Here is a 17,905-nt window from a genome sequence, read left to right as displayed (position 1 = left end):
TTCTATAATGTTAGGGGGTGCTGATGTTGTTACTAATATATGCTTCTAAGGGTGGGTAGGAACAAAGAGTTTGGAGTGTGTGTCGTTCTGTTTGTTCTTCTTGATATAAATTTTTGAAAAAATCCACTGCTAAAGATTTTAAAGCATTTGGATCCTCTATCCATATACCATCATGTGATCTCATTTTGGTGATCTTGTTCCTTCTTCTTCTTCTTATGATTGTTTTAGTATGGAAGTATTTTGTATTACGGTCCTCGTTCACAATCCAATTCTCCCTAGATTTTTGCATCCAGAACACCTCTCAATCTAGCACAGCTTCTAGTTCCTCTCTTAATCTTTCTCCAGTTTGTCAAGATAAGGGTTGCATCCATAAGATGGTGCTCGCTGGATACCCCCAATCCTATTCAAAAGTCTTCTCTTTTGTTTATTCACATGGCCAAATGTCTCCTTATTCCAACTCTTCAGATGACTAGAAAGGTGAGTCAGAGCACATCCGAGATTAGCACTTCCTTTCCAATTTTCTTTGATGACTTTTTTATACTCCGGATGGACGCTCCACATGGCTTCAATCCTGAAAGGCTTGTCTATGAGGTGTTGGTTTTGGGGTCTCAAGGAGATAAGCAAAGGGTGGTGATCAGAGTTAGTGCGGGTTAGCACATCAACTTTGGCTTCATGAAACCTAATTCGCCACGACACATTTATTAAAGCTCTATCTAGCCTTTTGAAGACTCTTTCTAAGCCTTCCCACTTAGCTCCCCTCCAGGTAAATTTACAGCCAAAACATCCCAGGTCCATCAGTGAGCAGTTGTTGATCCAGTTTCTAAATCTTCTACAGGCATGAGCATTAGAACGACCTCCACTTTTCTTCTCCAAAGGATGGATTATGAAATCCTTCCTTCATTCATCTGATAAGAGAAAAAAAAGGAAAAGGGTTTGGGCTTCGATCAAAGTGAACTGCTTTCGTGAGAGTCAGAGACTACTAGGCCTTCGTTTCATGAACTGTTTTGTATCATGGTCTTTACTTGTTTATCTCCTAATTCATGGGCCTTATTTGTAGAGGATCTGGAAATAAGGAAATTTTGATATGGATTCAGATTTCATACAAATTTTTAAATTATCTTTTTCTAATTATTGTTTGACCAAAACATGGCACGTTGTTGCATACATGAGGGGAAATGGAAATTCTCTCTCGCTTGGAGAGGTTTCGGAACACCAAGTTCTATTGTTCTAACCGTTTTTGTCCTCCTGTAGTCTGGTTTTCTTTCAACATCTTCTTTTACATCCTGTAATCAAAATCAGCACATACTTTAATAAGTTTTCTATTGTCAATATATTAACACAACCTTACTCTCATCAGCTTTTCCCAAGTCTAAACCTATAACATAAAAGATACCAATCAAAACCTCAATTGTTACACCAAGTCTTTCACATAACCAGCTAGTAATATGTAACTATAGTTTTATTTTTTTTTGTTACAATCTGATCCCCAACATCCTCTTAGTTTTTTCACCTTAACCAAGATCTTTTGCATCCTCTTTCTAACCCTTAGCCCAACAACCAAATCTTGGAAATTACATCATGACTGTGCCATACATGGGAATCATCCCTATTGATGGCAAAACCATCACTTCAACACGAACCCAAGCCTAGAATTAAAAAAAAATTATTTTAACATAGTAGGCAAAGTTATCTCTGACAGAAATCAATTTCAAAGTCATAAAAAATTCAATCCTTGGCATGTGGAAAAATCCTACGGATGTCTCAATTTCAGAAGTTGGAGGGAACAAAGTCCTTATTAGTATCAAGGATAAATAAAGAAGGAAAGAGATACATAGACAATGGACAATGGAATGTCAAGAGAAGCTTACTAAACCTTTAACGATGGCTCTATGGTGAATCCATTTTGGACATTAGCCATGACCATATGATTTTTGGGGTATAATTTCATGGTATTCTAGTTTAATATTTAAATGCAGAATCCACAAGGGCAACAGGAGACATGATTGAAATCTTGGAGGAGCTTGAAAACTCGATGGTGGAAGAAACTCTAGAGAGGAATTTCCTCAAGTTTAGAGTTGCCATTGATGTAACAAAACCACTCAAAACTAGCTTTTGGATTAATAGAGGCAAAAACTCAACTACGACATTCTTGGTCATGAGAAAAGAAACTACTGCAGACCAACAGCTATGCCTCACTGGGATCCCTCCATACCCCAGTATAGCGATAGAGTTGGAGCGAATAGCCTTAGGCCACTAAGCATGGGAGAAACAAAAAAAAAAGAACAGAAAGTTAGGAGTAGCAACATAGAGAGAAAGAAAGTCGCACATCTATTACTTGTATAATAGCCATGGCTCATTAAGCCACGTGTTGCTCTCACGTTAATTTAGAATAAAAAAATGAAAAAGGAGTAACCTAAAGGTAAAGCAGATTGTTTCTGTCTCTGCGCTGCTCCTTTTCTCTCGTGTCTCAGTTTCTCACTCTCTCTCTCTCTTTGTCCTCCTTCTTTCATCGTGTCAGTATCTCACTCTCTCTATGGATCTCCTTTTTTCCCGTAAAAGCCAACAGAACCGTCGGCTTCAAAACCATCACTGACGAATGATCTGTGGATTACATCCATCTCTAAGTTATCTGCTTTCTCTTTCTAGCGATTGCCACTCACATTCTCTCCCACTCTTAATCCCAAACCCTACCTCTTCACCTCCGTTTTGCACCTTCAGGTTTGTATGTCTCTTCAATCTTCACCAATTTCTTCCTTCATTATTCCGAAATCACTAATCCCTACGACCCCCACCTAAAACACTAACCCTAGCAGCTGGAATTCATTGTCTGAAAGCACAGATGAGGAGGACGTGGTAGAGGCAGCAGACCTCTCCGAAATCCTCAACCCACAGAGACATAACAGGAAAGAAGGACTATAATGGGGTGGAGGATGGCTAGAGACTTCTCCTTTTGAGGCAGTGACTCTCCCTCCCAAACGCAACAGCGGCGAAACGATCACAGGAAGAAGGTGATGTGGAGTCAAAGAGGCGAGATAGACTATAACGGGGTGGAGAAGGGCTCGATGGGAAGGGAGTTCTTCCTCTGATCTGTGAGTGTGACCTCTGGCCGATGTGTTCTCTCTCTCTATGGCCGACTTCCTCTTAAGGGTTTTTTGATTTTGTTTTAGGTATCACCCGCGAAATCGTATTGTCCCAAAACGATAATTCCAAGAACCACTGCCTCATGTCGAGTGATGATGCCGTGAAACCCGTACCCTTCACTCGCCGGCGCCCCACCAGAGAAGCTAGCAGCAGCTCCGATTCCTCTCACCGCAAGCACACCAAATTTCTCCATCATTTCAAGTGAGATTTCTGTTATTTTTTTTGTTTTTAAAGTTAACATTGTTGGAAATGATAAGCTCAAGTTGTATTTTGGTATGATTATTGGGTTGCTGATGGAATGTTTTGGTCCAAGAGGATGGATTTGATTGTAGTTGTGAGGTAGAGGCCGAAGGTGAATGTGATGAATCTAACGTAGCAAAAGTAGATCAAGGGATCGAAATGGATCTCACTGAGGATTTATTGCAAATAGTGTGCCCCCAATTTTTAAGTCAATTTGAGATGTTAATGGTTTTAAAATTATCCACTCATGCCTATCCGGTAAATGCAGGTTTTCTCATTTTTGGATCCTCCCAATCTATGCAAAGCTGCACCAGGGTTTGTACGCAGTGGAGCCCCTGATGAGCATAATCACGGGTACTCCATTTAGATTTCTAGCCACTTCTGAAAATCACAATTCTAGATACATCTACACCGTATCTCTACCAACTAATTGAGATTCCTTTTTTTATTTGGAGGTGAATGATGGGTTGGCATGAACTACAAATTACTAACAGTTTTAGAATTAGAATGTAATGAATGCGTTAATTTTGGAATGTGATTTTATCTTGTGTGTTAGAAATTTCTTTATGTATCCCTTAAATCTATTATCCACATTGGAATTTTTAAAATTGGGTCTTATCTTCTGCCTACTTATATTATGTCTTAGTTGACAAAAAAAGCCATATCTCCGGTAATAAAGGGGTTAGTTCCTTGTCTTCTTCCTCTACTATTCTAACTTTTAAGGCCTTAATTGTTTTTCATCTGAATGTAGCTATTTGTGTCTCATATTCGAAGCCAATGATTGGTAACTTGATTGGCATGCAAGATCAATATTGTTTGAGTTTTGCAGAAAGAAAAAGTTTTGTCTTGCAAATCCATGAATATATCATGGAAGTAGATATGTGAGGGTTTTGGATTTATTTAATTTAAGTTTTTTTTGGAATCTGTTATTATTGTTTGTTCTTTTATTTCTGAGCATGATGTTCGTATGGTTTTTATTAATGTTTGTTGTTGGCCGCAGATGGTGAGGAGTGACAGATTTAAGATGGGACAAGATTGTAAGAACAGTACCTTCATAAAAGGACTGTGAATGAAGATCTCCGAGAAATCTTCATTGAGATGATTGAAAGGTGTTGACAATGGCTGATGTAAGTTTATCTCACTGATATGAAATGACACTCGCTAGGTGTTTAGCAGAAATGTTTCTTTTTTTTATTTGTAATTTTTTTATTGTTATTTGTTTATTTAATGCATTGGTTTGTTGGATGATACTTTATACGAGAATTGGAAGGGTTGTGACGATAAATCCTCTACTTTGGTTAAGGTGTTGATTTTAACTGTTTGTGAGATCTCTTTGGATCTGTATCATTATCATAACCTGAGAAAAAAAATTGATGTCATGACAGATCTGTATCATTATGTTCTGTATAATTCACTTTAGCTTTGGTTTCCTTAAGGATTTTTTTCTTAAAAAAATAAAAATATATTACTGCTTGGGTTTAAAAAAAGGAAGCTTAATTGTTTTGAATTCTGAGCTGATTTGATAAGAAATTTTGGGTTAAATTTACTATTATATTTTTCAATGTGTATTTTCGGCATGATTTAAAATCTTGATTTTAATTTTTACATAACTTTTCTAGAACTTATATTTTCAATAAATTATTGATAGAGATTTAGTTGTTCTTATTTTTTTGGAGACTATCTTTTGTATAATTGACTTTAGCCTTGGTTTCCTTAAGGATTTTTTCTTAAAAATAAAAATATATTGCTGCTTGGGTTTAAAAAAGGAAGTTTATTTTTTTTATTCTGAACTTATTTGATGAAATATTTTGGATTAATTTTATTGTTTTCTTATCTTTTGATATATGGTTATGCTTATTGATCTGTTGTGTTTTCTTAGGATTTTATTTGATGTGTTTTGAGTAAATACACATGAACTAACTGTTTTTTGTTTTTTTTCTCCTTTTATATTGGGTCTGATCATGCTGGTCCCAGAGTGCCTCTCTTGCTCTCACTCTCTAACAAGGTACTCGTTATCATGTAATTTGGACCCACGTTGTTTGGGAAAAAAAAGAAATAATGGTGTCACATGATAAATTCTTTATCCTGAAGCCGAAGGTTATCGTGTTTTCTAGGAATTATTTGATTGTCTTTCAAGTAAATGTTAATTTAGTATTATTTTTTATTGTGATCTATTGGTATATGAAGGTGTTTAAAAGATCAATTGAGGATCCTTGCTGGATTATGATATGAGATTGCAGCATAGTTCTTTTGGACAAGGAAATGGGCTCAGAAAGTTTGCAACTTAAGTTAAATAATTTTTCCTTCTGCCTTTTTTTTATATAGAAATTTTGTTTAATCTGTTCCTTTTTTTTGTGGTTTTAATTTGTTATTTGAGACAATGTATATTTTAATATACACATTTATTATTTCCAAAATGTAATTAGTCTGAGCAAAACATGAACCCAACTTGCTTAATTAAGAGGCCTGCTTAAAGTAAAATATAATATGGGAGCTCACAAACTAGATACCTCATGAACTAAATATAAAAATATTCTCTTTTGTACAGTAAGGGGGTAAGTGTAGTTTCTCAAACTGGAAAGGTGCCACTGTTTTGTGGTATTTGCCAACCTATGGAATGCCAGTATGACTATTATTATGCATTCCTTATTGTTGGATCTTAATGAAGAAGTACATGTTTTGCATACTGATGCCATTCAGGTTTTTTTTCCATTTCGCATCATTGAGTTCATTCATACCATAATTTTTTCACTTCACTAAAGATCTTAGAAATTGATCCTTCAAATGATCAAGCTAGGAAGGCAATCAGACGAGTTGAGCTGCTTGCTGCAGAAAAGCGGAAATTGATGAAGAGATGATTGGCAAGTTTTTGTTATCATCTTTAGCTTGGATTTCAATTATAGTTGCTATTGTATTATGTACTTTGCGTAGAATAGTGCATGGGCATTATTTCCTTACATGACCTTGATCCTTCGTGCATACATTTATAATTTGTTACCCAAATATGATGCTCTTTTCTTTATTTCTTCTTGCTGCTGCAAAATTACCATCAATGACGGAAAAACATCTTGTCTTGGTTTCTGTGTGTTTATTGGCACATTCATCTAGCTTTTTCGTCCATTCGTAAGATTTATTTGCAATCTTGTGGTTGAAATTGGCTAAGTTCATATGTTTGTTTAGTCAGAAGAAACCCTTTTTGATAGAAATTATTTTATCAAAGGAATTTTGGATGCCTTATTATGATATTTCTAAGCATGGGATACCTAGGTGATAGAAAGATATACTATTATTTTATCAGAGGAATTTATTTGTAATTTCTTCCTTCATTCTTCCGAAATCACCAATTCCTTGGGATAGATGCTGCTGGTTTAAATTCTTCTTTTGTATGCTATCTGAAACTCCTTCCTTTCTTATCTTTGGTTTGCCTTAGTCACTAAACAAGAAGATGAAGAATATTTTGGAATTCAAAACTTAGTCCATGAAGGTGATATTTTTTTAAAGGAAAATTTAGCTACTAATAATAGCATTTGCTGTAAAGAAATTGGAATTAACTTTGCAGTGAATTTCAATTCTGAATTAACAAAGGCTATAATTTTACTTTAGTTGTTTCAATCTAAAATGTCTAGTATTATACTATTCGACAAATATTGAATTATTGAATGTTGCTTTGTTGTCATTATTTTCCTAATAGTTTTTCATCTATTTACAATTCAATAGTTGAAAATGCTATGTAAATTGAGCCGGTTCACATTATCTCCTTATGTTTCTCTAATTTCTGTGAGAAATATTTTATCCCACTTTATAGAGACGAATCTCAGGTTCTAGATTTGTTGAGTTGTATTTTTAAAAGTTGTTAGAAGTTTTGTTACTATTCTTTGTTTTGTTCTCTGTCTGTTTCTCTCTTTTTTATGTTTTTATTTGCTTTATTTTTTTATTTTGGAGATACTCATCAAATTTTATTTTAGTTTCATTTGTGATATTAAATCACTTGTGGTATTTATTTTAGTTTCACATTAATAAAAAATCAGAAATTTATTTTAGTTTCACAACCAAATTGAGTGTCAAATTCACATTTGTGTCTTTTTTTTTCTATGTTGAAAGTCAAAATTACCTGGGCATTATTTATGTACAAGTGTACACCAATTGATTTTTATTGGTAGCTATTTAAAATACTTTTTTAATTTTGTATCCCTTCGTCTTGAATTATGAAGGGTCTGTTTGCTAGGAAAAACGAACTGCTTGATGAAGTTAATAGATATTTCTCTTTGCATATGTTTACTTAAATTAGGTTTTTATTTTCTATTTAGCTATCGAGCTTATGTTAATACTTTTTCTGAGAAGTTTGAGTGTTTGATTCTGTTCTCTTATTTTTTTAAATAAAATTAGTAAAAAATGTATTCTTATTGTATATCTCTTTTTCTTTTGAGCATAATTTTTGAACTTTATTGATGGCCACTTTGTTTTTTAGTATTTCATTACGTAGATAGATAATTATCTTGTGTGTATCTTCATTGGGAATATGATATATTTTCCATTGGAAATATAATTATATAGGAAGCCTAATCAAATAATGATGTCTATACTAAAAGGTGTCCTCATCTAAGTCTACCACTCCTAAATCTATGCATAGAGGTTTTCTTTTTATTTTTAGTTCTCGGTTTTCTCTAGGTATTATCTCATGTTGTCTTTGTTATCTGTCTCTTCTCTCTCATCCTCTTCTCATCCCATCCTCTCTCTTCCTATTAACTTATAATTTATATTGAAGATAACTTAGGGTTAATATAGCTTACCATTTATACACCTTATGTGTGTATCAATTGTTGTTAGCTTAGGGCCTATATATAGGATTATTTAGTGGAGCCCGCAAATATCTTTTGATTAATATCTAAGGTCAATCAACATCAATATGTTTCAAATCTCTATCTTGCTTATTTTTTTTCCTCCCAAAATAAGGGTTCTATGGATTTTGAAATTCAAATTACTCAATTGATTTGTGTTTATAAATAAAGACAGAACCCATTGATCATGGCAGATTTTTCTCACATTCGTGTTGCTGTTGTATGTGTTTCTTAGTTGCTGTTTTATTGACTGAAATCTGTTTTCTCTTTCATCCCTTTAATTGCATTTCAATATGACAACTGCCATGGATATGGTTAATAAGGTTAATCCTGAGAAGGAAGCATGGAACCTCAAAGTTTGGGTGATTAGGCTTTGGACTGTTCCTACTTTCACTGGTCAGCTTCTCCCAAATTCCATGGAGATGATTTTGGTTGATGAATCTGTGAGTTATAGTGGTCTAAATCTATTAAAATTTTTTGGATGTTTGTTTTTGGTATTTAGATGTGTTTCTCCTTACCTTTTTTATATCGAGGTCTGAAATTTTGTTTCATTTAAATTTTATTTTCTCTTTATTCGATTTGTCATTTATCAGATTTTTAGTATAATTTATGTTGATTGGTAGGGGTGCAAGATACAACCTACTATTTGAAAAACTATGATTTACAGGTTCAAACAACTTCTCTCTGAGGGTCGAGTATATGTTATGAAGCTCTTCTCTGTTGTGCCAAACTAAGGATCTTATAGGGCCATTAGGCATCAGTTTAAGTTGATTTTCCAATTTAGGACCACTGTCAAGGATGCTATATGCGATTTTATTCCAAAATCTGCTCTTACAATCTCTCCATTCACTGAACTTTTGGAAACCAAAGAGGATTCCGATTTCTTAGGTGGTATGTTGTGCTATTTGCTTATACTTTTTTGTCTGGAATGATTGCAGTCTTATTTCTTTATGATTTGTAGAATGTTGCTTTGTTGTCGTTATTTCCTAATAATTTTTTTTTCATATTTATTTCAGATGTGGTGGGTCTGTTGGTCTCTGTGTCAGAAGAAAATGAATATGATAAAGATAGAAGGAAGATGAAGATGGCTGTGATGGAACTTGCTAAAAATGAGTTAGCGTTCTTTAATTTCTACCTCTTCCTCTTATTGAGATTCTTTTTTGTCTTCGGTGTGTTTGTGTAGTCAAGTTTCTAATAGTGTAGGTGATTTTGTTGGTTGTTTTCAGTTATAGGATTCGGTGTGCCTTATTTGGTGAATATGTTAATGAAGTTAATCGATTTCTATCTTCTTGGTATGCTGAACAGCCAGTTGTGGTTTTACAACATGCCAAAGTTAAGGTTTTTAGAGGTTTGTATCATGTAAATTTCATTTCACGTGTGTCAATTATCCAAGTTCACTTGGTTTTGCCACTATATTCCTGTAACCAATGTATCTATTTTTTATTTTTAGGTAGAGTTGGACTTCAGAATGTTATGTTTGCATCAAGGCTTGGATTTAATCTTAACATCCCAGAGGTGGCAGCATTTCGGAAAAGGTATATCTGTACATGTAGTTTCTGTTGTGTTTTTTGTTGTTGCTGTCATTTTTTACTTATTTAAGTTGGTGCTGTATTTGTTTACAGTTTTATTTCACATGGAGTTAGTGCATCCCAACCCATTGGCATTATTGGATCTGGAAAAAATATCGGAATAGAAGAAGACTTTATGAAGCTCACACCTAGGTGTATTGTGAAGTCGCTTGATCATAACAGCCAGGTTGGAACCACTTTAATTTTTTTATCATCTTTACTCTTGATAATTTGTGTTAAATTTTCTTTTTCTATTCGTTAGTAAATACTGCTTTGTTTTGGAACGATATTAATCCTTTTGTCCTTCTTTGTACTTGAAACTACTATGCTGTTAGTATTTATTTTAGTTTTTCAGTTTTAGTTTGTATTACAACTATCTTTGGTTATAATGTCTTAACATTTATAGAGCTGGTCTTATATTTTTAGGCTGGAACTTTTGTTGTACTAGCGAAGATAGCTGAAATAGTTGAGGATGGTCCTTGGTGGTACTCTGCTTGTGTGTGTGGCAGAGGTGTTCAAGCAGAATCTGGGATTTACTTTTGTCAATTTTGCAACATCCATGTTACAAATGTGACTCCTAGGTATAAATATTTTACAATGCTTCCTTTGTGCTTTGTCAAATTGTGAATTATTTCTGCGTAGTTCTTAACCTTAGGCCAGTATTTATGTGCATCTTAAAAAAATCCAGGTTTAGAGTGAAGGTGTTGGTTGAGGATTCGACTGGTGTTTCTATTTTTGTGCTCTTTGATCGTGAGGCAAGTTACCTACTGAATAAGACTTGTGCCCAGCTGTTTGAACAACATCTTAAGGATGTTGATGTAAGTCAATCGAATGCTATATTCTTTTTGTGCTGAGTATATTGTTAAAGAGTTTTCTTATCCTTCGGTTTCTACTGGTTCATTTTTTCTGTTGTGTCTGTTTTATATTGTTCGTAAGTTGTGTTTGGCATACAGTCTCCTCCTATATTCCAAGAAATTGTTGGAAAAACTATGTTGTTCAAGGTTCTTATTAGGCCTGTTGGGATGGAGAAATTCAAAGGGACTTATCTAATGAGGCGTGTTTGTGATGATGCTGCAATAGTTAGAATGTTTGAGCTCTCTGGTTCAGATTTGAGTCCTGAAAAGGTATAAAATGAATTTTGAACCTATTGTTTCATTTTAATAAATTCTTTCTTAAATTTTTCATTTTTTGGTTGTTCCACCTTTATTCATGTCTTATATCGGATGTGCTTTGTATTATCCAAGGCTGAGTTTGTACCAAAAGGAGAAGGATCATTTGGGGAACCCCCTAAGGTTACCAAATCATCGAATTTGGGATTGACTCCTTCCAGCTGCTCTGAGCTCTTTGCTGGTTCGCCTCAACGTACCCAAAAGGAATCAAGTGTTGTTGATTTGGGAGCTGATGAAGATGCTAAGGTTCCATGCTTCCAGTTTCTTCTATCATTTTTTCTGTATTATTTTTCACCCTTTTTTGAGTTATGTTTAGATTGAACCTAATGTGTTGTGTCATTTAATAATGTCTTCTCCTCAAGAGAAAGTCTGTTGATACTGTGATGGATAAGTTAAATGAAGTGGATAGTTTTGAACATTCATGTGATGAAGTTGATGAAAGTGAAGTGGTGAGTAGTGTTGCAAATTTTTTTTTGACAGGGCGCTTAATTTTATGATAAAGTTCCTTTGACTAGAACTCATTAATTATCCCTCTAATTAGGTTTCTATTTTCATGCAATTGTTTACACTAGGAGTATGTGGTTGGCCTTAATCGAAGCTCTCTTGATGCTGAGAAAGATGTGAAGCCTTCGTTGAAGAAGTTGAGAAGATCCTTGAGGCTGCAATTTGATGAAGCTGATGAGTCTCGTGGCTCGGGGAATGATGGCTCCTCTAGACAGGGGTTAATTGAGGTAGCTGCCCATAGCAGTTAACTAGAGCTACTGATTAGGACTAATCTAGGACATTAGGTATTTTGGTTGTGTCCATGTAATAGCATTTGGTGCATTGGATTGTAGTGGATGAGAATATGTGTGTGTTTTCATGTTTTGTATAAGTTGTTTGGATTGTTTTTTGGGCATCTTTCTCATGTGATAGATTAAGTGCTAGGGTGTGGACACAATATCATTAGCCACTAGGCAAATTAGCTATTTAGCCCTTTATGTTTGTACTTATTTCTTTGAAATTCAATAAAATGCAGTGGCTCTTTTATGATATAAAAATCTCTCATTCCACAATTTAGTTTATTCCTTAACTTATGTGGTTTTGCCAAGTGAATGCTTTATGGTATTTAGATGACTGAATATTCATGTGTTGTTGAATTGAATTGTACTTTCTTGATATATCTATATTGAACAAGTTGGAAGTGATTTTTTGGCTATTTCTTTTGTTTTATGGATTTCTTAGGTGCATTCTTCCTAGAATGGTTAATGTGGGTTAGGTATTAAAAAAGTTCATACTTTATTAAAATGATGACAAAGATATGTGTACACTACAAAATCAGTCATGATTTTTTATTCGACTGATTGTTTTTATTTAATTAAATAAAGTAATTTCAAAAACATTTGGATCTTATTGGCTCTCTCTCATGTCAATTTGCGAGTCAAATACGCAATTATCTGAATACACAATTTTGAGATTAATGGCACAAAATTATAAATAAAAACTTTTAACAAAAAAAAAATTAGGACATCATGTATTATTAACGTATATCAGAATAGCATCAACTTATAGATATTTGCTTGAATCTACATAACAATATAATTTCGTTATTTTAAAACACAAGGAGTTGTATTAACATTATAAGCATAACCAAATTATTAGTTATTAAGTTGTCTTCGAGTGGGTTAATAATTTCGTTCACTTACCATATTTTTCAGGATCTTGTGACTCAACTCGAACAGTTTACTTATGATTAGTTGATTTACTGTAGAGTAAGTTTAACTATATATTTTATAATAATAACTATGTTCTCAATGTCATTGTTTACGGAAACATTAAGTTTTTTTTTAATATAATGAATGGTGTAGTCACTATATTTTACCCAATTACTGCTGAATCCATTTTTTCAATATATGTTGAATATGTAAATTGTAAATAGGTAACAGAATTTTGCATCATGTCATAATATAAAGATCAACAGTAGTAGCATGCACTAGACCATTCAATCCATGAAGTTCTCTATACTCAGAAAGACCAGCAAATTTTGGATGAAGCTTATACATACAAACTTAGTCACTTCATGATAACATAGATATTGAAAACACTCTAATATTAACAATACACTTCATGAGTTCAAAATATGGTGAATGTAAATTTTAGGATCCCAATCACCCACAGGCTTTAAGATATTTGAATTCTAAGATCTATTTGGCGGTTCTACAAGGAGTCCATCTTCAGGATAATAGTGTCATTTTCCTTCAAGTTATAAGTTTGACAACATTCAGCCCAATCCACCCCGAATTTACACTCTGTATTTCTTCCTTGACTTTTGAGTAGATGAAAAAAAAAGACATTGTTGCCTTCGCTAGATGATAGACCAGCGATTTGCCAAATTGAACCGTGTCCAAATAGAGTGAGATCTGCAGCAAAACTAGCACCCAGGTACTACAAAAAATGAAGCATTGTTAGTGTTTTGGGAGAAATTATTAAGGTTATGTATCGTAAATGGATAATCAGAATTTGATGTGTTTGCATAAAATTGATATTAATTATTTATAATCAACTTACCAATCTACTTCCAGTCACGTCAGTATGTGTCAATGTCTTTCTATAGGAAACCTGTGGATTGTACCTGCTTTAGGATAGTTTAAATTATTAGTCTCCATCCTAAAATTTATCTCAATGTTATCTAGAAATAAAATTTATGGATAAATACATAAATTAAGTGTCTCATTACCTATTGTTAGGTATTTCTTCTCTTTCAGAACTGTCTTTGCTCAACTCAATGATTGAATTGCTTTCAACACACATAATTATTGGATTGTTAGGGTTATTACCCTCCATTGTTGAATCTTCATCCTCATCTGATGAGTCTTGAAGCTCGGATGGTTCAGACCTGGACAGTATCATAACATCAGGTGAGGAGGATTCACTGTTGATGTTGTAATCTAGATGAAATGCTCTTTTGACATTGTTCAATGTGTTTTGGTCTAATTGGTCCCCATATAAAAGTTTTTATCAGGAAAAATTTTAATTGGTTGGTTCATTTCATTGAAAAGTGAAACAAAAAATCCCAAAACCCACATAGGTAAACTGTATAGTATTCCCTCTCCTAACAAAATAAAAATCCCTAATCAACTCGAATGAACCCTTAGTTATGGCCTTCTGTTTATTTTTACTTTCTATATCCAACACTAAGCAATTATCCCACTCATCAATTGCGTAGCATGAGGACCCTAATTCGTTCCCATAAATTGCTTCAAAACACGGTGGTAGAGATCTGTCTCCCTATATTACATGTTACAGTTCAAATTAAATACTGCAACTCACATGCTATTTACGATACATGACATAATATTATATATATTTAGTTACCTGCCCATCGTATAGTCGAAACCTCAGAGTTGCTTCTTTTCCTTGGATCCAGTGTTGTTGGGTTGCTAGAAACCTCCTGAGAGCATATAACAGCACCATCATAAGTTAGTGAGACTTCGATTATTTGCAGCTTAAGAAATGGACCTGTGCCGACTTAAGTAAATTGTCATCTTAAAATCAACTATTCTTTTGATGGGTATTTATTTTTAATTATTTAAAATCATTTTTGTTTTTCAATATCTCTACGAAGTTAGCTTTGTTTTTATACTGATCTCAAAACAGAGTTTGGACATTTAATTTGAAGGATTTGTTCCAAAATGTGGGGTAAGAGGACTCGCAATTTTACTAATCTAGAATAATAAGTTTCTATGTCATGTACCAACTGAGTGTTAGTTGATGTTCAATTTTTTTATACACATGCAAATCAAGTATCAATCAGGATTCAGATATTTACCTGTTGGCATCATTCCTATTTGCATGCACCACCATCCAATTTTATGATGTTGCTAATTGCGATCTCAGCACTGAAGAATAGACCAACGATTTTTTCTCTTAGTACAAAATATTGTATTAGAATAATTAATAAGGAAAAAAAGAATTTTTTTTTGGTTTCTTTTTGTGTTAAGAGATACGGTTAGAAGTTAGAGAGAGAGAGAGGAACATTTCACATGGATGGTGCAAACCTTGCTTTGTTCTTCGGAAGGATCTTGGATAGATGCTGCTGGTCTAGATTCTACTTTTGTACTTCTACTAAAACTCCTTGCTTTCTAATCTTTGGTTTGCCTTGCTCACTAAAGATAGAGGAGTTACACTCTTTCATTCTCCTGGACCCTAAAGGAAAATTCAATGGCCATTATTTTAGCATGTGCGTTTACAGTTTAGATAGGCCAAAAGGTTTTTTTTTTACTTTACATATGTGTGTATTTTTTATCTTCTTGGGCCCAACTTTGGGTCTTCCTTTATATTTTTCAATTTGTTGTTGGAAAAAGCTATAGCAATAATACAAGTATAATGTCTAAAATTACTTTTAGTATTTAAAGTATATAACTATAAGTTCCAGAATCAATTTGGGAATAAAGAAGTTTATTACAGTGCACAATATGAGTTAAATAAACATTATTATTAGAAAACTGTCTCTTTTATATAGGATTAAAGGTTTTTTTCTTATTATCTTTGTGTAATTTCTTTTTTCTTAGTAATCTGATATTGTGAATTATGAGTATTCTTCTATTGATTTTTTAAAATTTGTTCATCATACTTTGCTTTATTTTTTTGTATTTATTTATTTTCTTTAAAATTTTAGTTCCTGTGATAAATGAATAGAGTGGTAAAGAAATCTGAACTGAAAAATCTACAGTTAGCCAATGACATAAATTACTTCAACCTAATCCAAGCTTGATAAAATATGACATGTAAAAAATGGTTACGTAAACAATAATTATAATTAATGAGATTAAAAAAGTAAGAAAACTATTGGTACATAATGACTTATAAATGAGTACCATTATTTCATGAATCTTATGTTAATATATCTTTTATTTGATTCCGAAGAATTTATTCAAAACAACTACATAAAAAGTTATATAAAAACTACTAAAATAATGAAATTATTAAGAATTATTTTTTGTTGAGTTGGGTTAAATATCAACTATTATTTTGATGGGTATTTATTTTTAATTAATTAAAATCATTTTTGTTTGTCAATATCTCTACAAAGCAAAGTATGATGAACAAAAAATAAAAAGATAAAAACTTAAAAAAATAGGGGCCTTTCTAACCAATAGGCATGCGGAAAAATACAAATAAGAAGCAATGGCTGAATTCAGATATAGCACAAGAATAAATTCACAAACTACATACATTTAGATGTCAACACTATTAATATTTCAATAATTCAATATTTATCTGATAGTATAATACCAGAAATTTCATATTGAAACAACTAAAGTAAAATTATAGCCTCTGTTAATTCAGAATTGAAATTTATTGCAAAGTTATTTTCAATTTCTTTACACAAAATGCTATTATTATAAACAAAGTAGCTAAATTTAATATATTTAAAATAATATTGAAGAAGCTAACTTTAATATATTTAAAATAATATTTTAGAATTCAAAACTTAGTCCATGAAGGTGATTTTTTTTAAAGGAAAATTTAGCTAATTTACTAACCAACCATGGTTAGTAAAGTAACCTCTTAATTACTGCTGTAATGGAAACCATCATTTCATAATTCATCTTTTAAAGTAGCCTCATTTGTTAACACAGATACTTAATCCACAGAAAATATAGTTTACAACTATCTATTGTTTTGCTACTTAGAATTCAAAACTTAGTCCATGAAGGTGATTTTTTTTAAAGGAAAATTTAGCTAATTTACTAACCAACCATGGTTAGTAAAGTAACCTCTTGATTACTACTGTAATGGAAACCATCATTTCATAATTCATCTTTTAAAGTAGCCTCATTTGTTAACACAGATACTTAATCCACAGGAAATATAGTTTACAACTATCTATTGTTTTGCTACTTAGAGTTAATAATAGTCCAAAAGAAAAAATTAATGACATTGTCAACCATTAATGTTTGTTTTCCAAGGAAACATGTAAATTGTATGGCTTCTAGATAGCAAAGTCATAGAGTTGGTATTGTCCTTGCGATTGATGTGGTTCCATCTGTAAGACCCAAATTTTTAGAAAATAAATAATGAGTTATTTATATTTATATATATGATTTTATTTTTAGAAAGATTATGAGACTTCAAGTTTTAAATTAATTTGGTTTTATATAAATTTCAATTATAATTAGATATTTTTGATTTACTGAGATTAATGGTTCTTGTTTAATTAAAATTCAAAGTTCTAGTAATTAAAGATAAAAGAGTTTTATATATAATTTAAATTACATAATTGAAGGTTTTGATTAATTTTATGAACTAAAAAAAATTTATTTATTTATCTTTAAAATTGTAAATTAGAGTATTTAATTAAAAATGATTTGTAATTTGAAAAATAAATAATAAATAAGTATTCTTAAAATTAATTATATTGAATTAAATCTTGTTTTGAATTAAAACTCTACTCAAACCCTGAATACCCAATTCCAGACCCTAATTTCACTAACCCTAACCTCTCTTACCCAACTTACATACACATGTAATCTCCCTTTCACACCTGTTTGCTACTCAATAAGCCACGTTACTAACTCCTCACCGCTACTCACTCACCATCACCATTCCTTTTTCCTTTTATCCCACCCACACCCACGCAGAAAGAAAGGAAGAAATCAGAAGGAAGAAACGAGGAGGGATTGAGAGTGAGGAACCAGAGCCGCGGGAAGAGAGGGGAGGAGAGGAAGGGTGACGCCGGAGGAGAGAGCGAGTTTGCAGAGGAGAGCCAGAGGAAAGACGCGCCGTTGCTGTGCGAAGACCATCGTCACTATCGAGCTCGCCATTCCATCGTGGAGCCGTGACGCTGTCGCATCGCCATCGTGCTTTCCCGCCGCCGCTGCCGTCGATGGAACCATTATCGTCGGAGGAGCCATTGCTGGGAGAAGCCCTAGCCATCACCATCGTGGATGAACAGGGGAGAAAGAGA

General features: G+C 33.0%; 1 protein-coding gene across 1 annotated transcript; it reads left to right on the top strand.

The window, feature by feature from the left end:
- Positions 1-8,512: 8,512 nt before the first annotated feature.
- Positions 8,513-11,708, top strand: LOC107607298 (replication protein A 70 kDa DNA-binding subunit B-like). Its single transcript, XM_088494740.1, has 12 exons — positions 8,513-8,662; positions 9,017-9,110; positions 9,236-9,332; positions 9,446-9,567; positions 9,670-9,754; positions 9,842-9,974; positions 10,214-10,368; positions 10,476-10,605; positions 10,741-10,911; positions 11,032-11,202; positions 11,319-11,405; positions 11,529-11,708. The coding sequence occupies exons 1-12, from the start codon at positions 8,513-8,515 to the stop codon at positions 11,706-11,708; spliced, it is 1,575 nt and encodes a 524-aa protein (XP_088350866.1).
- Positions 11,709-17,905: the final 6,197 nt, after the last annotated feature.

Source organism: Arachis ipaensis, chromosome B7, assembly GCF_059453495.1.
Source record: "Arachis ipaensis isolate K30076 ecotype BB chromosome B7, ASM5945349v1, whole genome shotgun sequence".
In the NCBI taxonomy this organism is placed as follows: Eukaryota; Viridiplantae; Streptophyta; class Magnoliopsida; order Fabales; family Fabaceae; genus Arachis; species Arachis ipaensis.
This window is presented reverse-complemented; position numbering and strand designations above follow the sequence as displayed.

Bases quoted from the DNA above. Each gene is read 5' to 3' on its own strand.
- LOC107607298 (XM_088494740.1), top strand. From the start codon at position 8,513: ATGACAACTGCCATGGATATGGTTAATAAGGTTAATCCTGAGAAGGAA. The intron at 9,755-9,841 runs GTATATCTGTAC...ATTTGTTTACAG, and splicing joins GTGGCAGCATTTCGGAAAAG to TTTTATTTCACATGGAGTTA. The intron at 10,912-11,031 runs GTATAAAATGAA...GTATTATCCAAG, and splicing joins CAGATTTGAGTCCTGAAAAG to GCTGAGTTTGTACCAAAAGG.